We start from the raw sequence: 23,899 nt of genomic DNA, 5'->3' as shown, positions 1-23,899 counted from the left end.
ATCTGTCCACGACAAGCACTTAGCCTGGTGAAGAGCTAAATGTGAGAGTGTACGGTGCCCAAAACCAGGGGAATATCCCAGAGCACACACACGTTGTAATTTGTTCCTCAAAACTTTTCATGCGTCTACAGGATCACAGCTCTGAACAGGGAAGATTATAAGGTTTAAGTCTTCATGAATAGGCGGCTGCCTGTGTGAAAGACGAACAGAACAGTCAATGAGGCAGCATTGATTGTGCAAGCTTTGTTGCTCTAGCCTAATCTAACAGGCATTAACAGCCGACTTAACGCCATGGGAGAGAGGAGGGGGAAGCACAGATATCAATGGGAGTCTGAGCTTAAAGAGTAATACCATATAAGTTTACTGAATATCCGCTCTTAGCCTGATAAAACTGGCTGTGTAAGTGGATGTGTGTGCGTTTGTAAATGCATGCTGACTTTAGCATTTGTGCTATTGAAAATATATAATTCAAGTTAACTGTTTGACTTAACCTCAAAGCAATTTCTATGCCCAAAAGGCATGTTCACTGATTCTTATGGCAAAAACTCTATAGGGCAAAGCAAAAGAGAACAAAAGGCAAAAAAGAAAAAAAAAAAAATCACAAAAACACCTACGTCCTTCCCTGGAGTGCCTGTGAGACCCTGTGGTCCAGGATCTCCCTTCTGACCTTTTTCTCCCTAGGCAGAGCCAGAACAAAAAAAAAATGAAGGTGAGAACCATACAGAGTAAGAGACAAGGGAAAATAACAAAAGGGTTAGAAATTAATTATATGAACATTAAAAGGTCATATCTTCACTATTCATCACGGAAAGTTTCTTAAACCTTTCACCTTGTACCCAACTGCTTCGCCCCAGTTGGCAGGCTGCCCCTGTGGAGAGAAGGGATGGAGACAAGGTCCAGATCAATGACCTGGCTCTAAAGAGACATCACACCCACACCACTGGAGCATAGCAAACAACACAGCTACACAGTGACCAGTCAGCAACCCATGTGGACTACCAGCTGGACCCATATGCTCCACTCACACACATCCTGAGAAACAATCAATATTATGCATGCAATCATACATATATATATATCTATCTATATATAGATAGATATATATACATATATACACATAGTTTATTGATCCTGAGGGAAATTCAAGATAGAGATATCTATATCTATGTGTATGCATGTATACATAGAAACATATGCATGGAGACAATCACAGAGACCTGCACACATAAATCCATGCACACACAAGCTTACCAGTAAAAATAAACATACAAAGCACACACTCATCCCCTTTACATAATTAATACTGGGACTGGATGCTTGAAAATTAGGTTTTGAATAGAGATCAAACTAAATAGTTGAAGGGTTAGTAGGGCTGCAAGGCAGTGGGATGTGATGCTGTAACCTAAAGAAGAAAACTGGCACTCACTGGCTCGCCTCTCTCTCCCTTCTGGCCCTTGGGTCCCTGTGTGCACTGAGGTTAGAGACACTTGGTTGGCATGTATTATGACAGACCACTTTCTGGCCATATTTCAGACTCATAGTACACTGCATGCCAAATAACGAGACAATGCCTCTCTGCAAAAGGAGGCGCACTATGCGAGAGAGAGAGAGAGACGCAATGGAAAAGTTACTTACTGGACCTGAATGGGAGCCAGAGCAGCCGTCACCCTAAGATGGAGAAAAGAAAAATGATTGCTTGTGGGTGAGGAATAGAAACAGTGAGCACTGAAGAATGCCTATCAATTAGATGGTGGATTCGTCCACAGAAAGCATCATATTAGGTTACAGAGCCATCGAAGTGTGGGTATAAGTGTGTATGATTATTCAGCGCTGGGCATGTCTGGACAGATGTGATGACACACATTCCACTGACAATAGTCTCACCGCACACACACACACACACGCAGATTTGTGTCTGTATGCTTTGTCGTCTAACACTCACCGGGTCACCTTTTTCCCCTTTCAACCCGGAAATTCCACCAAGATTTACAACCTGCAACACATATACACATAGTGTTACACACTGTGCACTGTTTATACTACTGACATGTTCTAATGGAAAGATATATAAAAGCAAAGATCAGCGATCCTTACATTTTCTTCCCTATTCAGGAGTAAACAACCACCACACTACAGACAGACAGACACAGACAGAGAATTATTATCATTCTGTATTTAATATTCACTAAAGGAGCTGTGTGACTGAGTAAGAGGAGGTTTGTGAAGGGAGTTAATGGGTTGTAGTTTCTGTTGTCACCAGGTGGTGGCACTGTTACATAAAACTAAACTGTGGGCTGAATCCCTGTGCTGCTACAGTACGGAGTTAAAAAGGATGAGAGGTGGGCAAGTGTGCACACACACACACACATACACATTCAGATACACACGTGCATACACACACACGTCTCCCATGGGAGACGGAGATCAATAGGAATGTCTGATTCCCACAGCAAAGGACTGAGAAGACCAGCTGCTCCTTACAGGAGGGCACAAACACTCACATATGCATACACACACCAAATAAGGATAACCATTATAAATAAAAGAAGCATTTTTAGCAGAAGCGTGTAATTAAAACAGAATCCCTCATCCAGTGTTTCTAGGAGTCACACCAGGAAGTTTGCATATATTGAAGCAATGACTGAGATTGCTGTGATGATGAAAGCGGGTTAGTAACAGCACAGAGACAACGTGCAGTTCTCCCTCTTTTCTCCACACCCCTCCCTCTTACGAGCTACAAATCTATCAATGGCTGGCTCGGCCAGCTGCAATGACGAGTCACTCTTTCCAAGCTCCTGTCTGACCGCGGGCTTAGCCAAATCCTCACATAGTTGCACTTAAAACCTCAGATGCCTTTGTTGTTTGTTCTCTACATTGAACTTTGAAATGAAAAAGTCTCGAAGCTGTTGTGCTTTATGAAATGTCACTGAAGTGTCCTTGCCATTGAGCTCACTGCGGTGTCATTCCTACTCTTAATAAAGATTAATTAACTTAGAGTCTCACTGTGAATCTATGAACACTAAACAACAGTGTGCATTGTATGAAATAGCCACAGGTTTAGTTTTTGTGGCCTTTTTTTAATGTTGTATGAGATGCAATCATGATGAGCATTTAAGCTGTGTCAATCTCTCTCTCCTTCCTCTCTCTTCCTAGTTCTTCCTTCTTGTTGTCTCCTTTCAGTCAGACTTCTCTGAGTCGGACTATCGGCCGCCCAGGGACCACTCTCTTCCTCTCCCTGCTGTTGGTGCCTCATTCCAGATGTTTTGGAACTGGATTTTCCTCCTCCAGGAGACTGAGCCTGTCGTCTTTTCCCTGTCTCTCTCCCTTGAGTTCATGTTGTCTCTCTTTGCCTCTGTATGTGTTTATTTCCTTTCTTCAGTCTGTGTGAATGGTGTACCTGAGCTTAGCCTTTTGTGTTGTTTTGCAGTGTGTCATTTTTAAAGGGTCTCTATGATGGAGAGGATGTTGCGTGGCCCAGGTCCTATTTGTTTGGTGGCACCTGGAAGTTGTCTGATCCATATTCCCTTCTCTGCTGCTCTTGGCTGTTGTCCTCTACAGACTGTAAAGCCAGCTGATGCAACTTTGTGAGAAGAACTTCTAGCAATAAGTTAAAGTTTCAACTGAGTGGAATCTTTTAATGTACATTAAATCCCTCTATTACGTGAGCTCACTTGCTGGCAGTACAATTCACAGACTTTAGTGAATGAAACATCCCTGTCCAAAACTTCTAAGGTTTAATCACTTGAATGTGAACGTGTGATGAACATGTTTGCACATTTGCAAACACATCCTGCATCCTATACCCTACACAGAGCTACATTTGCATGCATCTGAGGTCATGTTTCACCTGACCTGAAAAAGTAAGTCCAATATTCACTGGGCTTTTAGCTTTGGTTTGGTCTCTACCAGCTTCTAGTTCTTCAGCTGCTAAATATTCCATTAAATTCATCAGCTGGTCACCAACTGTCAAACGGCTTGGATGCTCTGTGGAGATGAGGGAACTTTCGCCACTGGTAAAGTTACACACAGTCGTTTTATCCATTAGTAATATGCAAATATTTACTAGTGCAGGTTTACGTCAGTTATCAGTATGTATAATTGCTATAACAGTACAAAAAAAGTATCGTGATTAGTAGTATCTCATCAAAATGTTTAACATCCAAATGAATAGGCTCACTTTTTGACATTCAACACTTTTTGGCAAGACCCAACACACACAAATAAAAATCTAATATGAGTATAAACACAAACTTTCAAAATATGTATAGTCAATTATATTTGGGCTTTAAGTACCATTGTCTCAAAAGCATGTTACTTCTGATACATGATCTAATACAAAGAAAGCTAGTAGATGCTAGGATTCACTTCTGGAATACCTTGTGTGTTATTTGTGTGTGTGTGTGTGTGTGTGTGTTTGAGGTTCCACACCATTCTGTAACTTCCTAGTAGTGTTCCTAATGAATTCAGAATTGAACATTCAAATGTGGCTGAAGTATGTATGTTTTAGCATAAAAATTCTACTCTTTGAAAGCTCTTCTAAAAGCTGTTTCTTGATGTACGTTTCTGCATGACGATGTTGCTGAACATCCCAGACTGCCAAAAGTGCTCGCCATGATTGAGACCTGCAGGGTGGGGCTGAACCACAGACAGACACAGACACATACACACATAGAGCCAAGAACCGGACATGCAAAGCCAACAGGGTAAAGCATGCACCTCGGTAGAATTCACACAAAATTTGGCAGTGGCACACCTTCCCCCTGGGCTTTGTGCTTTTAAATGAAACCTCCATGAAACAATGAAAATATAATGTTATATTTCTGATTCACTGCTTTGTTCTTGCTAAAGCCACTAACCCTGACCCCCCTCGTCATTCACTCTGTAGATCATGTGACCACTACTGCTCTCTCTTTGCTAATGGATAAGTGGGAGTTTCCAATTTTAAAAGCCCAGAAATTGATGCAGATGAATTCACCCTTTAACATATTCCTGCTAGCTGGAACTGAGCCTTTTGACTCACATAACCAAGAAGCCACTGATGGAACAAGCTATAGAAGAATGGTCAAAGCAGCATGAAATGAAGAATGTGATGGAAATTGGTTTCTGCCTGAGCATTAGGATTGTGCACAGATGGTAAATCTACCCCTTATTCAGACCATTTATTACTTAATCAGATTAATACACAGACCTGCTAGGCATTTTTGTTGGTATTTGTGTCGTAGTGCATAATATCAGGTAGTATTATCAACAGATTTTTATGGGTAAAATGCCTATTTTTATCCTGAAAAATGTTGCCTATTTAATTTGACCAAATTAAATTCACACAAAGGAAGAAAGTCACTTTTGTTTCTTTGCAACTGTGTACCCCCAGTGGCAGGGCAAGCTGTGTGCTCCAACCCAGGTAATAACCTACATTCAGGAAGTCAGGGGAGGCGACCAGCTGCATTAGTAAGCACACACAGGAGCAACATAATGAAGCGTCTGGAGTTCTGTATTCTATTTGTGAACAGAACATGCCTATTGTAGGTGAATGACAAAATTAATAGGCAGAAGCAACTCCCGACTGAGACTCTGCGCATAATGAGGTGTAAATCAGTCCTCAGTCAGTCAGCAAGCTGGAATGAGGGAGGGAGCAGGACAGAGAGATCGACCATTTCTCTTTGTAACCTGCATAACTTGTAGACACACGACATGAAGATGCACAGACACATGGTCTGCACATTGCGTTCCTATTTGAATTTCAGCAGCACATACATGCTGGAAATCTCTTTATCCTAACCTGCATATCTTTGGACTGCAGGGGCCTGAGGTTTACTGTGTGGTAATCATCTTGCCCTGAGCCACTGTGGTGTCCCACAAGTCTCCTTCTAAATTCAATACTGTGCTGTGTGTATGTTGTGGGAGTGAAGGCTTGTGAGGCTTACTTTGTCTGCAAGATCTTTGGATGCAAAAATCTCCTGTTGGTTGAAAGAAAGAAAGAAAGAATATCAGGCCTTTTTCTCTTTCACCAGAACATGACCTCAATATTACCACTATTGCTGACTTCACATACAAATGTTTGTACACCAATGCTGGCAATTTACAACTCACAACTGTCGCTGAATGCAATAGTTTGAAGGCCATTCACAAAATATTATTTAGTGTGGTTTTCTCCCTTGTGGCAGCACTGAAACCTACTTCTTGCTCAGATTGTATCAAGAAATTAATCTAAGTTTCTCAAACCTTTGAGCATATAGTTTATATTCCCAGTCATTGGTAGCTCTGCTGCAGTATGTAGTAACTGAATCTCTTGAAGATGGTCTCAGGAATGGTAGCAATTGCATTTGAAAATATCTAATTATATCAACATCATATGACATCTTTGGCACAGGCAATCTCTTGTTTTCATGTGCAGCAGCTCCCTCTAAACCTTGTTTCCATTACAATTCATTGCATCAGATACACAACAAGGAAAGAATAAACAAGAGCCATCTTGGTTTCACACATGGGTCATTAAGAGCTATTCTTTATGTGAAAAATGAGATAAAAGAGGATTACGTGACACAGGGAGAAAAGTACTGCATCTCTTGAGCCCACAGGCAAAGGAAGAGATGGACCCTGCTGTGTACAGTTACAAATCAGACAATAAAGTCAACAACATGGAGGAAGGAATGGAAAACTTACGGAAACAATTTGTACAAGTCAGCAATGAAAGAAAAAGGAAGAGTTTTAGAAAGGGGAGGAAGAGAGAAGACATTTTACAGCTGGTTTTGGACTTCAACATAAGAAGTTTAAGTAGAAACACACTGAAATGAGGGAAACTGGGTCTTCTGAGAATTAGATGACCTTTCAGATGGAAGCTGGGTTAAAGCAAGAAATAAAGTTTACAGTGCTGGAAGAAATGCAATAGTGTGGGCTAGATTTGTCATACCCCAGGAAAGAAATAACTGCTGACCCACACAGGTACACAACCAATGGCACACATGCATCTGCACTAAACCTAATTCAACAGGTTGTTGCAAAGACAAAGATCGTTTAACATCACCAGAAGATGTGGCTGGTTATCAAATGTAGATTAGTAGGTAAATCCCATAATCCTCACTGACCAGTGCTGTACAGATGAACCTTGTTCTATCCACAACTATGTTGGCAAATTTTAAATTCTAAAGCCCACTAAACTGAGTAGACTGAATTTTGAGGGTCATGAAAACAATAAAACACATGGTTTGGTTTTGGGTTAAAAAGTTCACTCAGCATTAGTATCAGCTTGAGTGAAGAGTTGGAACAAACTGTGACAGAACAGGAATACATTACAGTCTAATCCAGTTTGTGCGGAATAAGGTGGGTTTTTCCAGCTTTAGTTGGGAAAGAGCCTCATTTGCTGTCTTACTGAGAGTAGATGAAAGTAAAGTTTACTTGACATGTACAATATCTCATTTATGGAATTGCAAGGGAACAATCAGAGACTTTGGAAAGTGTTTTTTTTTAAACCAGATTTTGTTACCATCACATAGGCTACCTGTTTCCCCTTCTTTCATGTCTTTATGTTAGGCTAAACCAGTGCTTCTCAAATAGTGGGGCGCGCCCCCCTGGGGGGGCGCGGGGCGATGCCAGGGGGGGCGCGTGTGACCCTGGGGAACATGCTTTTTTTGCCGTACCAGAATAAAGTGTAATTGCACATCCACTACAGTAGTTGGCAGTGGCGCTCTCATTGTCAGAGTGTGCGCAGGGAGTATTAGCTCTATGGTGTAGCGGCTTTTTTGCACCAAGCAGGCGATATGAAGTGCAGTAAACGAACCCTTAAGAGACAACATGAAGAAATTTTTAACAGGGATGAGAAGAAAGGCGGAGAGAGACGAAGATAATGAGACAAAAGTAACTCACCCGAAAGCTAAGACGAGGAAATATGACGAAGCATATGTAGCGCTTGGCTTCACTGTGACTACAGTGGGAGACGAAAGACCGGTGTGTTTACTGTCTAAAAATGTTGGCAGCGGACAGCATGAAGCCAAATAAATTAAGGCCCCACTTGAAGACATTACATCCCAATCATGCTGATAAGCCGCTGGAGATTTTTCAGCCAAAACGTGCCGAATATTGCCAACAATCATCCCGCTTTGTGAATGCTACTTCAGTAAACCAGCGAGCACTGTTAGCATCCTATTATTACATATTATTAAATATTATTACATATTATTATTACTATTATTTATAGTCACGGCGGGGGGGGGGGGGGGGGGGGGGGGGGCGAATTGTTTTCTACTTGCTGGGGGGGGGGCGCAACAGAAAATAATTGAGAAGCACTGGGCTAAACTCACTGAATGCAGGCGGTGGCTTCACATTCAGCATAAAGATATGATGCTCCTATCAATTTTTTATTCCACAAATTTTTCTTCCTTGTCAAAAACTAACGCCTACCCACAATGCAACTCAACTGTTGCCTGTTTGGTCGGAGATTTGGGTGTTTAATACTAGCAGCAGTTAATGTAGCTGTGAGCTGAGATAAGGAGCAGGATGAAGACATCTACCAAGGTCACTGTTTTCAAATGCCAAACACCAGATTTATTTTTATTTTCAAAGTTGTAGTCTTCCTTCTAACTGATTAAAGAATTTCCCTTCAGGGATAAATAAAAGAATTCTGATTCTGATGCTGACTCAAGTGACATAACTTGAGGCAGTTTGGTAGGCTTTGTGGAGCTTCTTCTATAGCCGCAAAAAACACTGAAGCGCTACCTTTGTTTCCAGAGATTTTCACATGTAAAACTGGACAAAAATTAAAGGGATGGGGCAATGACTTTAAGCTATGGAGTCACCAAAGGAACATTTCACCATCAGCTGACCCTAGTTTACCTTTCGCCCACTTCATAGCCATAATGTACAGTACTCCCATACACAAAGCGCATGGAATTCCACGTATGCTGAGATTAATATGCTGTCACTCACTGAGGCTTAGTGTAATGTGAGCAGTGCTGTGGCTCAGCAACATCTGGCCTGCACACTGGAAACTTGGATGACATTGTTCATTTACTGTGTACAAAGCTAACATACATTTTAAATACATACATATTAAAATAGAAACTACTCAAGTCAGTCCGTACATGTATGTGCATGAGTCTATGTGCTTGTGAAGCAGAGCAAAAGAGAAAGAAACACATAAAATGGGAAATGAGGACAGAAATGTGCCTGGGCTGTTTTCATGGCAGTTATGCATCTGGAGGATGATTGTGGACCTATTATTATGCCTGAAATATGGCTGCACAATATACAGTTTCAGCATCAACATTGTAATGCGGCCATATGTGGAGGTAAAACTGCAGGGCATGCGATGGTGGCTGAGGCAGATAACTCATAAATGTCATTCTGCAACTTTTTTGCTACTTGGTCAAATATTCCAAGACTAATCTACAGGAAAAATTTGTTTGTCTTCCACCACTGAGACTAGCATACATTTTAACAGTATTATTAAGCAGAAGCATTTGTAGGTTCGGTTTTTTGTTTGTTTTTTACCTTTAAAGTGGCCAAAATATCTGGTGGAAGTATTTTTTTCATATCCCATTTTATATCGCAAGGGAAAAAAAAGTTTTGCAGTCATTCTGGAATATCGAAGCATTAAAGGTAAAACATGTTAATACACGTATTAAAACAGTCAGTGTGCAACAACTGACAGGTGAGAGAAAAAGACACAGTGAGGTGGTATGCCTTAGTGATTGTAACTGTGTCAGGTTGAAGCCATCTATGGGATTGATTACTGTGTCCTGAAGTCTGCCAGACTCTAACGTAACATCAGAACTCCACGAGATAAACACCAGTCTCTAATGAATAGATAATTGCATGTGGATCCCATTAATATGAATGTTGAAACAAGCAGGTGTGGAAACAAAAATAAATTGGCATCACATTATAATGGACAAACTTCATGTTTCAGACAGCACTGAAGCAACCATGAAAAACACCATGGAAATTTGTGGAGAAAACTGCTCCGATGTGTTGCATAAGGCTCTATTTGTCATGCATTCGGCAGTGCCCGCCAACACTTTGAGCGATTGCTACCAGCAGACTCAACTGAACTGAAGTTATATAAAACTCAGACTGCAGCAGAGTAGAAAACCTGTTTTCTACGGCAGAGTTTCTACAGAGAGGGAAAACAACAATGCCATTTGGTTTAAGTCCTACAGACCAATTTTTTGCTTGCCAGCAGGAGCACGCAATACAACTCCAACTCTCCAAAGAACAAAGCTGTTTGAGGCCAAGCACTTTTGTGTCTGTCTATGTCTGTATCTGATGGAAATCATATGTTGTAATAATTCATGATAAAGGGGTCAGTGCTTGAAGATTCAATAGCACTGTCCCTCAGTTTACTGGATTTAAGTGTTTGTCAAATAACCAAAACAGAAGAAGTGTATTGTCAGTATATGGTATTTCCTGTATTGAAGTTTGTGTGTGATCACATTTGTTTTGCATTGTTTATATCTGATCTGCAAGAATGCTAAAATGTCTGTCTGTGAGAATTTTTGGGCAATGGGTAGGTGTAGGCTTTGATTTACCTGGTTAAAAGAGTTTTCCAACAGGTCATTTTCAGCAGCACGGCGGCTCTTGGGTGCATCTGGTGGGCACTGCAAACATACACAGAACAGCTAATTTATGATAACGTAAAAGAACACTGGTGATTTCCAACCTAAACCCTACAATTCTACTCTGGGTGAGAAGTTAAAATCAGACATAAAAAAATTGCCCTGCATTTTGTACCTCTTGGTCCCGCTTTAGTAAGTATGTAAAAGTTTTATTTACATGGCAGCTTTTAAAACCAAATTTCTTCACAGAATACAAATACAGGAAAAATAAATAGCATACAAATGAAACAATATACACAACAAATAAAAAAAAAATAATGATCATCATTCATATGTTCATATGTAATTTGTATTACCATGTCACTGTACAGATGCAATTAAAGTATATAGTTTCAAATTCAAAGGCAATATCTCCACTATATGATTCGACATAATGTTGCAACTGAATGTCTTCTCCTGTCTTCCATCCTAATCTTTGACTCCAGCTGAAACTGTAAATTTGATGAAAATACAGTAAAATACAACATTTCTTTGCAGCATCCATGGATGCAGGTGAGTGTCTATATACAAGCACATGCTCATCCACCCTGATTTCAAATTCAAAGACAGCTTGGAGGGAGCCCTGCAGCAACCATGCCTTGAGCAAAGAGAATAGTTTTCATTCTCTAAACTCTCTAATTCAGACCATTTGGTTCTTCTCCCAGAATATGCTACAATTTCAGACGTCTGAAGGAACTTCGCACCCTATCTTTATCCTTCTCATAATTTAATTTGGTAATGAATACGACATATGTGCCTGTGCACACAGACATGAGCACAGACACCCTGGAGAAATCTGAAAAAAGGTTGGCTGCACAAAAATACCTTCAGCTTAACCATAAACTCAATAAATGTCTGTTTGCACTTCTTCCCATCACTGAACAATCACCTGCTCTGTTTTGCCTACATGCCCAAAAGAAACATACTGCTATTTAGGTCCGGTGAATCTGTTTTCTGTTTTGATGAGACTTTTGTCTTAGGCCTGCACACAATAAATACAAAGAGATACAAATTGGAGGAAGAGGTAGACAAGAGACAGAAAGAGAAATCTACAGAAGAAGAAACAGTGTTGGAAACTGCACTTCTGAAGCAATACTTTCAATTAGTCACAGTTTTGGAGTAAAAACAATAATATCACGAAAAAAACAGAGATGATGTGATATAATTGCACACATTGGAATTACCCTTGTCAATCTGTAGTCTTAATACATTATAAATGTATCATGCATCATGCATGCATCATGAATGTGCTAAAAATGGCACTGTGCTTAAGAGAACCTGCCATGTCAACATGGCTAGTGGATATTCAGATATAGCGACCGGTTGTACTGAAGCTGGTTGTTGTGAACTTCAGAATTCAAAAATGTGAACTATGAATGTGAAGTAGCTTATTTTAATCTGTGAACTAATATTTGAGCTGCCTCTTGTGAAGTGTGAACTCAACAAAGCTAATAGCCTATGTTAAACAAAGCCTCTGAAGAATATGTTGTTAACTAACATGAGATCACGTAAAATGAGAAATAAATGAGCATAACACAAGTGTTGACAAATGCAGAGACTGTTTAGGGTGTTTTTTCTTCTTAATAGGCAAACACAGCTTCTATCTACAACTTTTTGTGAAGCAGCATCAACAGTTGGTGTTTTAGGGTCACAAGGGAAGTTCAGATTAGGTTTAACTGATGAAAGAAGTTGCTCCAAAGTGCTCCAGAAGATTATTCAGTGTACTTCTTAAAGAGTGGAGTGGAAGGCGCCTGTTGACCGAAGTTATGATTTGTGTGAGCCTGAAATCTCTAAAGAAATCATGTTAAAACTGTGGGAAAACCCTTTCCTGTGATGATGTTCCAAACCCATATCTCACCATTGTCCCATGTTAGGATTGGTGTGGCAAAGTGGCCATCCCGTTAAATAGGTGCCATTTGAGCTGGCATGAGAGGTCCAACTCTCTGGTTAAGAAACATCACCACTGCACAAGAATCCTTGTGAAAGTCAGTGAATCTGTAACAGTTACAGGACTATAGCACATGAACACCCCGCATCTTGTTAATGCAATGATTTGATGTTTTTGGAAATAAACTTATTAGGTTTCTGGCAAAGAGCTGAATAAGACTGATATGACTCTCATGTAAGTTACTTATACAGTTATAGCTAGCAGGCAATTAGGTACTTAGCACAAAAACTGACAACAAACCAGTTGGCCTGTTCAGAAGACAATTAGCCAATCAACACATGTAAACCTGTCCAATTAAGACATTATTATATCTAATTAATGTACAAAAATATACCAAAACTGAGAATTTTCACACGGTATTGCGAAAACTCAGGTTTACCATTATTTGCATTAGATAGGATTGTGTAGGACAGAATGACTGTACAGCAGATGTGAATAGTCTGTGCACCACAAAAAGTGGTATTGTGTTATTGTTAATCATTGTTTATCAGTTAGTATGGGTTGCCAGACTCACCCGTGCCCCAGGTATCTCACAGCAGGCCTCCTGAATGGCGAGGGAGGGGTCACAATACAGCATCAACTGCTGAATGTCCATCTAAGAAAATGGGGAGAGAAAGAGAAGGCATATTTAACATGTAGGTGTCCTTAAGTCCTATGGGTTGTTTATGTAATGATGTAAATAAAGTTTGAATGAGGCAATAGAAAAGGTTGAAAGCCAAATTAATTTCTCATTTATATAAATTATTAGGAAAGCACTTTGTCAGGAGCTTTACATGTATGTGTACGTGTGTACGGGCATGTATGAACATCCTCCCTGCCCTTGACAAAAGACCCTGCCTGCTTTCTAAATGAGCCAGTTAATTGATCACCAAACTAAGTGCCTGGATTACTGGATCCATTCAGTGTCAACAGGCTCACTACAGGCCCACTCACCAAGTCAGGCCCCACACTTGTTTAATCAGGACTGACTGAGATTGCCTCAAAGAAAGCACCACATCAGGGGTGTAGCTTATGATCTAAAATACCCACTCATATACCCAACTATGATTACAAGCATGCACACAAGGAAAGAATTACATGTTTCAGTACAAAGACCTTTATGGAACATTGGTTCTCACATACATTTCACTGTGTCCATACACTTAAAAGTTCATGAAAATTCTTCTCTCATTTCAGTAGTGTCCTTTTCAGTCCTGGATAGATCCATACCTGCACAGGCCTAGCATCTGAAGCCTTAATACCCAGCAGAGTGTGTCCATCAGTTGGCACATCTCCACGGGGCTCCAGGGGTTTGGTCTCAATGGAGCTGCAGTCCACATGGAGAGAAGCAGCTTCGTGCTGCACGCTGAGGGCCACCTTGTGCCAGCGCAAGTCCATCAGAGCCTCCACCCCCTCACCAGCGAAGACACAGCTCACCTGGTCAGCTGTGGGGTCTACGCCCCTGGCACGCAGAGACAGGGTACCATCGGGGCCATTGAAGTCTACAGAAAGCTGCGTTATCGGGTGAAGATGTGAGGGTTAGGGCACAGACAGGAGTTGAGTGGGAGTATAGTGGTACAAGAATATGCACAGATGCTAATTAAAGACCAAACACTGTGTTCAACATACCAAAGCACAAGAAAAATTTAGCTGTCTGATTGGTAACAATGAGTAATAAATACATGCTGCTACCACGTAACAAAGCTGTAGAACATAGCAGCAGAGATGAAGGAAAGGAGAAGACATATTAATTACACACGCGTGCAGTACAGCCGATCAATCACTCCTAATGAGGCAACTTGGCTTCCATCCATCATACACACTGAGTATTTAAATCTGGCCTCAGACTCAGACTGATTATGGGGACTCTGAGGGACTCCAGCGCTTCATCATGGAACACACATGAATAACAATGAAGGTGAATGAAAGAGGAGAGCAGAAGATGATCGAGGAAAGAGCAAAGGAGAGATGGGGAATGGGAGATAGGGAGATCAGATGAAGAATAAGAGAGGACAAAAGACACGTGGAATGAAAGCGAGAAAGAATCGAAAAGGTGTCACGGGAGGAAATAAATCGAAGGGGAAAGTGGATGACTATGCAAAAGAGAGATGAGAGGAATGAGTAGACAAAAGGCAAGATGAACAAAAGGTATGAGATTGAGAAAGAGAGAGCAAAGGGAAGCAGGGAATGAGACAGGGAAGAAGTAGAAATGAGAGGAAATAGACACAGGAGGGCACAAAGTGTGAGAGTGAGCTGCACCTGTGGGTATCCCTGCTGATCAGATATCTGGAAGAGGTAGATGGTGTCTCTCAGGGCAGCTTTCTTTAACGCCAGGGTGAAGATCAGGGTGAACTCATCGGGTATGCCATGAGGAAACACCTGACTGGAACACACAAGTTCAGAAGGGTCAGGGGCACGTCACTTCTCAATACGTGGCAGCTGAGGAACACCCAAACTAAATACAGAAGAGTTTACAGTGGAACTCCAACACCAACTTTATCCAGAAATTTCAGTCTACTACACCCTGGGAAAACAGTTTAATATCGTCCTCTGTCACTTGAGGACCTTTGTCAAGAAAAATAACCCAAGATTATCTTGGCTCGGGCTTGAAGACTGCAAATTTATAACCTCAAGCTTGTGTGTCAAAATGGAAGTACACAGTGGGTATTCAACCAGAAGAAAAAGGTGACAAAGAAGCTATACATGACACTGAACACCCCATCAACTCGTATCCCTTCCCTCTGGTTACAGGTCTATAGATGAACAATGTTGGCCAAGTTACTTGAAAAATGTGATCAGGTATCAGCAAAGCTCTATCCTTTAAACAACCCCAAAGCCTCCTGCAATACCACATGAGAACTTCTTCATTTAACGTGTGTGGAAATTGTGGTTTAAAAACACTGCTGGATGTCACTCTTGGACAAAAAAGACCATCTTGACACAAATGCGACTGCCAGCAAGAGAGCTAACATCACAATGAATCAAGCTTTTGACAAATTAAAACAACTTTTGGGTGCATATACCTGTCCTTTAGTCCTACCTTTGATGTTTTGATCAGTGAGGGTGAATGACAAAGTAATCTTATCTCTGCTTCCTGTGTGACTACCTTTTTTTCTTTCCCTATTTTTCCCCTTGCTGCTTTTGTCCCCACACTGTGTGACTGTAGCCAGCAGTACAATGCAGAGCCCGTTGCGTGTAACCTCCTGGCATTCATTTTCATAGCAGATACAGTCCGGCAATCCCCATCCCTCAGTTTTGGTCAAGGGCATCTAAGGGCACAAATATATACACACACACACATACACAAAAATATTCACTGAATGCATGTGAGTAGATTTACTGAGAGATGAATGGTTCACAAACAAGCCCAGTGAAATGCAGGCTCACTGAGATGGTGAACGCTTTGAAATATTCTCTCTTGCTCTTTTCTTTCTCTCCCTCTTTGCACAAACACACACACACACACACACACAAACACACACGCACACACACACAATTGTTGATGCTGGCAGCTGGTTTCCCACTCCTAGAAGTGGGCTGACATTGATTTATGACTGAGGGAAGATCCAAGGGAAAACAGCCAACTACAGGACATCAAAACAAAGAGAGGATGAGTAGAAGAAAAGGTGAGAAAGAGAAAATGTTAAACCTGGACACCAGGAGGGATACAGAGAGAGAGAGCGAGAGAGAGAGAGAGAGAGAAAGAATGAGACACACAGAGAAAACTATGGGACCAACAAATTATGGGTTTATTGTGAAAAAATGAAAGCTTCATATCAGCTAATCCCCAAGTATGTGTGTAGAAGATATGAAGATGGAAAGAGTGTGTGTGTGAGTGACAGAAAAACAGACAAAAAGTGAAAGAAAGAGACATCGATGTTGAAAACAGAGTTGCTTTGCGGCCGATAAGTGACACAAGCTGCAGGGCACAAAACCACTCCAAAACTATTGACTTTAAAGTTGGAAGTGCATCACCTTGGCCGATTACAATCAGAGTCCTGGACAAAAAAAACAAAAGAAAAAAAAAACACAAAAATCCCACAGACACACAAAGATGCAGTAGGGAGATAAATCACTCAGTATAGGTCAGACAGATTCAGATCTAGCCTCTTCAAACTCTGAAAGAAAGTTACTTCTGTTTCTCTTGTTTTGTTTTCTTTCCTCAAATAAAGTCAGTGGAAGCCATAGAGGCACAGGGGAAAACGGGAAGAGGAAATCTGGTGTTGAAAAAGCAGATGTCTAGTTTAAGATGGAAATATCACCTGGTGAGGTATATGCACCCTTATACCCAGTTCTAACTGAACTGGAATCAATTGCTTCCAATGGAGAGGGTTTCTATCCCTCAATACATTACACACTAGAATGAATTGAATTTCAAACAGCTTGAAGCTGAGACATAAAAGAAAAAATAAAGCCCTGGTGGCAAAATGTTGTTACACGGTGCAGTTTTTTTTTATTTTAAAAAAAATGTATGTATACAACTTTAGAAAAAAAAAGAAATGTACAGACAGCAGCACATATACCAATACAATTCAATTATATAGCACATTTTACAATCAAAATTGTCTCTAGGTGCTTTACAGAAACCCAGAGCCTGAACCCCCGAGCAAGCAGACAGTGGCAAGGAAAAACTCTCTTTTAACAGGAAGAAACCTTGAGCAGGACCCGGCTCACAAGGGAGAACTATCCTGATAGTCGGCCAGGCGAAGGGGGAGGGTGGGGGTAGACACGAAAGCACATACATGCATAAATATACTTTGGATATGGGAATTTATGTATTGCTGATGGTGTCCTGCTATGATTCATATCAGCAGCGACAGCACTGGTCAAGCCTTATTCACCCCAGAAAGGAAGGCTAGTCTATAGCCATGCAAGACTATGCTTAGTCTTAGATATCAATAGATTGTTGCTAAATGCTAATATCAGTCTGATAACATACTCAGAATGACAATGGCAACATGCTGACGTTTGACGTTAGTAAAACCATGTTCATTATCTTAGCCACTTGAGCGTGTTCCTAAATTTACATATACTAATTAGTAAAACAAAGCCAAAGCTGATGGTTGCGGCATTAGTTTCATAATTATTTAGTCTTAAACCAGGTATTACATTTTATTCTGATTGTAACATGAATGAAACGATTATTTTCACTATTGACTAATCTGTCAATTATTTTCACAATTGACCAATTAATCATGTTGTTTGTAAAAACTGTGAAAATTGCTCATCTTAATTATACAGAGCACACAGTGACATTGCCAAATTCCTACTTTTGCTCAAACAACAGTCCACAACCCAAAGACTCTAAGGTTCTATAGCAACAAATCCATTGATGAATGTGGAACCAGCAAATTTTTTGCATAACAAATAATTTATAGTAGGGTAGTTAGTGAGTATAGCTCACTGACTACCAAATGAATCTATACAGGGCATGACATTTCATAGCAATCCATCCAATCTGGAGAGTCAGGAGATCACAATAAGTAATTTTATTTCCTCTCTGTGGATTGTGAATGTCTGTATAAAACTTCATGGTAAGCTATTTGAAAGTTGCTGAGATATTTCACCAAGTGGTGTGGAACAACCACACAACTGACCAGCACTGTCACTGCATTTCCTAGAGCTATGCCAATAGCATAGCTAAAAATATGTCAGTATTAGTTGGACAAGCTAACATCCCCCCGTGCCGATGTAATCTGAGATACTGTATCTTTGTAAAAAGTACCAGCATATCATAGGTGCCATATTTACTCTCCAAAAATAAAATCAGTGCTCTGCTCTTTAGCTTTTCTGTTATTCACCTCCTACATGTTGGCATCAATGCCCTCACTTTTGCACTCTTTTTCTTTGGTTGCTTATAATTTGGTTGATTTTTAAGTGGAAATTAATTCTACTATTGTGTTTCCCAAATGAAGCAACAAGCTGCTTATTGTATAAAGAGTTGTAGTGTTCAGTTCATGCCTCTCTGTTCTGTCATGAATAGCTGTGATTTTGGCCTCATGCCATTAGCTCAAAGACTTGATTCCCGTGTCTTTCTCATAGCATAGCCATATATATATATATATATATATATATATATGAACAGGTTAAAAGAAATCACATATTCTGCTGGAATTAAAATGCATATGACCAGCTGTGGTTGGTGCCCATTTCACTGTCAGTAAACATCTGAAAGATGTGAGAGACAAGTAGCTTCATCTGACTGTCACTCATCTGCGTCTGCTTGGATTAGCTGAATGGATTAGCCTCTGATACAAAGCACAACGCTGCTTCCCAATTAAAGTACACGTCTCACACTTCAGTCAAACTCGCCAGCAATGAATTAAAAAGCTGCTTGAGTGACAGGGAGCCTGTGGTGGATGGACGCCATGTATTACACAGTTTCAGAAATATAGTATATACTCTGGGACTGGAAAAGATGCAACCACATGCACATCCACACACACATTCATACTGTTACTGAGAGAAAAAGCCAGAGAACAAGCCTGAGGGTTTGTTCTGATGCATTCACTTATTGCCTGGATTTAAACCTTTAACCCTCTTGTTCCCTCACCACTACATCCCTTAATCGCCCATCTGTTCTCCGCCTCCACTCTTATTTTCTAAATGCCTGAAACCCTTCCATTCAGTGCAAGTTAAGTAGGCAAAAGTAAAAAAAAAAAAAAAAAAAAAAGAAAGAAAGAAATAGAAAAGCAAATAATTAAAGACAGGGAACATTATGACTAACTGATGTGAAGAGATAGTCCTCTCTGATTCTGTCTGCTTTTCGGTGAGACACGAAGACAAAGGATAAAAGGAAAGAGTAAAAAAGCAACCTTCTCCTCTGATTCTGTTTAGTCAATTTGAGAAACATGGACCAAAGACAGTGAGTCCTATGTATGGAGAGAAGCAGAAAAAAAGGCAGCCAACAGGCAAGGCTGATGTGCAAACATTGATTATTTTCTGTCTGAGTTAAAAAGAAGTCACTCAGGTAGCATTCTTCACTGACAAAACTGACAGCAAAGCCCTCGATGGTATCAAAATTTCAATAAACACTGCACCATAACAAAATCCCAAGCCAGCAGCAGAGAAAAGACAGAGAATGGTGTTCCCTTTCTCTCTCTGTATGGTTAGAGGCAAAACAAAAACATCTTGGATTTTCCTCTTTGGCTCCAAAGATACTGATTTCCTGAGAAGTGACAGTTTTTTTAGTCTTCCCCACCCCCTTCTCATAAGAACAACTACTCTATAAGCCTGTGACAAACAATATTTGTGACACTTTCAGAACAAAATGTCTCTACCGAAAAACACTGTTTTGTAGACAGATTTATCAGGCCTTCAAGCAAGTGGAGCTGACAATGCTGGACAGAGTGATAAAATACTCCAGGCTGACCCAATTGGCAAGTTCTGAAAAACTGCTTTATCAGTGGATAGAAGAAGCTCAGCCCCACCAACCAAAAAAAAAAAAAAACAAAAACAAAAAAAGAGGACCAAAAAACAGCCAGCATGTAACCCTAATAAGCACTTGTCACGCAGTTCCAAACACAATCTACACCCAAGTACTGTGTAATAACAAGAAAATGCAGTAAAGCATAATTACACCATGTCAAGCTGCAAAACCATGTTGTGCAAAGAGGCCGTGCTCAGTTGGATTTTATGGCAGCAGGTCTCTTCGCCCAGAAACAAGTTGAGAACAAGCTCAGACTCTCAAATACGGCTATTAAATTCATACCCTTGTAACTATTATTTGGTAACTATTTTTTTTTTTCAACTGACAAATGCATCATGTCAAGTAATTAAGGCATCACTCCTACAGTTTTTGCTCAAGCAAATAAACCCGACATTTCATATGAAAACTACTTTCATTAAGTATATGCGGTCACAACCGGAAACCCAAAAGGTTGTTAGAGTTCAGCTTTACAAGCCAGTGTCTGTGGTGAGGGAAATGAAGTGGTATTTCTGGAAATGCAATCAGAAATTGACCCATGGTGCAGGGTTTGCCAAATGTCTGCTTTTATACATGATCCATTGGACAGCACTGACATGTTGAGTAAGGGTTCAGAGGCTGATTAGCTGTAGGGTGTTCAGTCTTCCTGCCTTCTTCTTTGTTCATACATGGCATGAAAAGCGAGAGCCAGTCAACACAGGGAGCGGATAATCCAGCAGAAAATTCACTTTATTTCACTTCCTGTAATACATTCTCTGCCACCTAAAGCTGCACACTGGTGTGTTTGTGGGAGATGTATTATTTTGTCTGGAGGTGCTGGAAAAAGAGCAAGTGAGGGACATGTACTCTAAACTTACTCTGTGGGGCGTAGGAGTGCGGTCTTGCCCAGGCGGAGGATGACGGGTCCTCTGGGGTTGCGGATCTTCTTGACATCTGGACTCTTGAGCAGGGAGAATCGCCTCACCAGATTAAAACCTGTCAAGAAATGGCATATATCAGCATCCACATCAACAAAACTCTGAGAAGGATATGTGTCTGTTTGTGGTTTTTAGCTTGTGTTTTTACCAGTGATATTGTGCCTGGTCGTCTGAGGAAACTTCCATTCATCCACTTGTAAGAATGGGCACAAAACATCTGTAGAGATAGTTAAAAAGAAATACAGTCAAAAAAGGGAGTATGTAAACAGTAAAAACCCTAAAATGCACTATAAGTCAAGCATTCATGAGGGCACATCAGTCTCTGGAGAAACTGTCCCAAATATCACCATTCACACTTATTGCTAGGGCAAATGGACAAAGTTTGCTTGAGAGAGCAGAGGCAACTTCAAACATACACACATTTGAGAATAACAGAAATACTGATGTAGAAGGAAAACAAAGGGAGTTCGCGGGGTTGAAATAGAGTGGAAAAAAAAGACTGTAAAACACAGAGAGTCAGATGAAATGGGGGCAAAGTTGTGCAGAGAGGAACACAGCCCAGTCTGACAGGTTGTCGAGCACCAAGCTTGTCTGTCGTGGTAGCCTCTGTTTGATGGATATGTTCTCACCCTGTCAGGGGAGGTTGCAGAGAAAAGTGTTGCCTGTCAGAGCGATGGGGAGAGATGTGAGATGTGTAGAAAAATCGGGTTAGTACAGGTAGACATGGACCCTGTGAATCACTGTGATCTGCAGTTAATTGATCTCTTTGGGGCCAAGGACCTAGGCCCCGAGGCAGACGTTCTGCAGGGCGCAGTTTTTCAAAAAGTTTTTTTTTTTTTTTTTTACTATGACTGCAGAGAATCTGGAAGCTGGTTATGCTCTGTGTTGTGTTAAAACACAACCTAATAATTTTCTCTGAGCCTTGTTGCTGTCAGTAATATTTGAAATCATTTATGAGTGAGAGGAAGGTCAGATATTTTAATTAAACCTCATTCAGCACCTCCCTTCATGCTGAAGTGATGTCCATGTAGACCAGATAAGAGCAATCCTCTGAAAGAGTTTTAGGAGTGATGTTTAGTAATGTAAAGTAATCTTGTGTAACTTCCAGAGATAAGAGAATATGAGTATGAATTGTCTGTTTGGGATCCCCACACTGGGTTCCAGTGTGCTACCAGTATTTAGAGTAATGACAGTGGCCCTTTTCTGTTTATTTGGCATGGGGAAGTTCAGTTTCTTATCCTCTTCCTCATCAGCCATTCCTAATGTCAAACTGAGGCATACTGTTAAAATTCAACAAAGCATGATGTAACCACTGTTACTTGACGAAATATGTATTTTTACATTTAGATTTCATACCATCCTAAAGTTAATGCGTGTTGCGATACAAGAACAAAAACATCCTCTAACCAACCTGAACATGAACTAATGAGATGCTAACTTTTTGTGTGGGACTGAAAGAAGCTTTAGCCTCGACCTTTCAGCAATAAATCATGTATGTAGCTATCGTGAAAGAACATTCTTCTTTTAAAACAAGTCAGCTGTAAAGATTAAAAAGTCAGCACGAGATAGTAATTTAAACCAACTGATAGAGGTTTAGTCTTAGCATTAGCTTGTGCTAGGTAATTGTGCTACTCTGGCTTACTTCTGTGTGAAATTGAAGTCAGGCATAAAAACAGTAAGAAAGATGGATGGGGCTAACAGTTAATTGTTTATGCACAAACAAATGGTGTAATCGGATGTAGTATACCTATGAAGGTCATATTGATTGTTGTTACTAAAGTGTAGAAGACAAAAGAATGAAGAAAAAACTACTAGACACCAAAATGTTATTGGATTCAGTGCGACAAAGATGCTGAGACAGTCTTTTCAATGAAGCGCGAAGTGCACTGCATGGTGAGTAGTCCTGCAGCATGCAACAACAGCACACTGTCGGTATTTCAAACTACAGATTAACTTTATCCAGGCTAATCGTCACATCAAAACACAAGGAAAGAGCCTAACATAATTACTCAAATAAAAACATCCATCCGATTTTAATTAAGAGTTAAGAATTTAATTTCATGGAAGTCAGTTCAAGAAAAAATTAAAACCATCACCTATTATCAAGTTCATCACTTGACACCGCACAGCTGCTGGGTTAAAAACGCAAAGACCGAAACCCAAAACCCAGCACATTCAGCTTGTCTGCCTGCAGTGTTTCATTCTCTTATTGCTGTCTACAAGTACAAATCAAAGTGTGGAAAAGAGATGTCAAACAGTGGTGTTGTTGTGGGAAGCTGAGAGAAACTTGAGATTAAAAGTCAAACAAGTTGCATGAATTGAAAGTGACTCTTGAACAAAGTAGCACATACAGTGAAAAGTACAGGAAATATCATAAACAAGTTTAGAGTCTTCTGAGCTCTTTGAAACTCTTGCATTCTATCTTACATCCTTTTTTCTTTCTCTCTCTATCTCTCTCTCACACACGCAGTATTTATAACCTTACTTGTCCACCCTGAAACCTTATCTGCTAGCTCAGCACAAAGCACATCTCTGCAGTCTCACAAAGACACTGCTGCCTTTTAAAGACACATTCATATTCACACACCAAAGAGCTTATCTTTGCATCTCCCATCTCAGAATTTCTGAAGTCAAGAGATGGCAAGATCTACCTGTCCTTCTTTTCCTTGCAGTTTACTTTCTTTTTTCTTTTTTTTTTTTTTCCTGCTCATCACTGCCCCATTTCCATCAGACAGATTCAAGATGAAGGCTTTGTCAGGAGTAAGCATGGCTGTAGGGCAGCAAAATGAAAAGTTAGGTAACAGAAAAGAGAAGAAGGTGGAGGAGAGAGGACTGAAGAAGACTGAACATGAGAGCAGAGAAGAGAAGGGGAAGTGAACAGAGGGAATGGGAGAAAAGAAAGGTGTTGCTTGACAAAAAACAACTTGCCCTTAGCATCCAGACCATCACTTTAAAGAGTATTTCATATTTTATTTCATTTTTTTCTTTTTTGAGGTGATATTAAGAATGGCTGACTGTGGGATCGAGTTACTAGTGTATT

At 40.4% G+C, this 23,899-nt stretch overlaps 1 protein-coding gene across 7 annotated transcripts in view; it reads right to left on the bottom strand.

Annotated features, from left to right (window-relative positions):
* The window catches only part of col16a1 (collagen, type XVI, alpha 1), a 67,875-nt gene that overhangs the window by 30,530 nt on the left and 13,446 nt on the right, over window positions 1-23,899 (bottom strand). For 5 of the 7 annotated variants that reach the window (XM_046416726.1, XM_046416723.1, XM_046416724.1 and 2 more), the window contains 13 exons: window positions 21,008-21,076; window positions 20,800-20,917; window positions 14,776-14,899; window positions 13,747-14,028; window positions 13,052-13,132; window positions 10,524-10,592; window positions 5,925-5,957; window positions 2,095-2,130; window positions 1,943-1,993; window positions 1,636-1,668; window positions 1,427-1,471; window positions 830-868; window positions 615-677 (listed from right to left, as the gene is read on the bottom strand). In XM_046416726.1, the coding sequence (XP_046272682.1) occupies window positions 615-677; window positions 830-868; window positions 1,427-1,471; window positions 1,636-1,668; window positions 1,943-1,993; window positions 2,095-2,130; window positions 5,925-5,957; window positions 10,524-10,592; window positions 13,052-13,132; window positions 13,747-14,028; window positions 14,776-14,899; window positions 20,800-20,917; window positions 21,008-21,076 (1,043 nt within the window). The remainder of the gene's footprint in view (window positions 1-614; window positions 678-829; window positions 869-1,426; window positions 1,472-1,635; window positions 1,669-1,942; window positions 1,994-2,094; window positions 2,131-5,924; window positions 5,958-10,523; window positions 10,593-13,051; window positions 13,133-13,746; window positions 14,029-14,775; window positions 14,900-20,799; window positions 20,918-21,007; window positions 21,077-23,899) is intronic. The other 2 variants (XM_046416727.1, XM_046416729.1) reach the window with 2 other exon arrangements.

This window comes from Scatophagus argus, chromosome 17 (assembly GCF_020382885.2).
Source record: "Scatophagus argus isolate fScaArg1 chromosome 17, fScaArg1.pri, whole genome shotgun sequence".
Lineage (NCBI taxonomy): Eukaryota > Metazoa > Chordata > Actinopteri > Scatophagidae > Scatophagus > Scatophagus argus.
The sequence above is the reverse complement of the archived record's forward strand: the minus strand, read 5'-3'. Positions and strand labels throughout refer to the sequence as shown.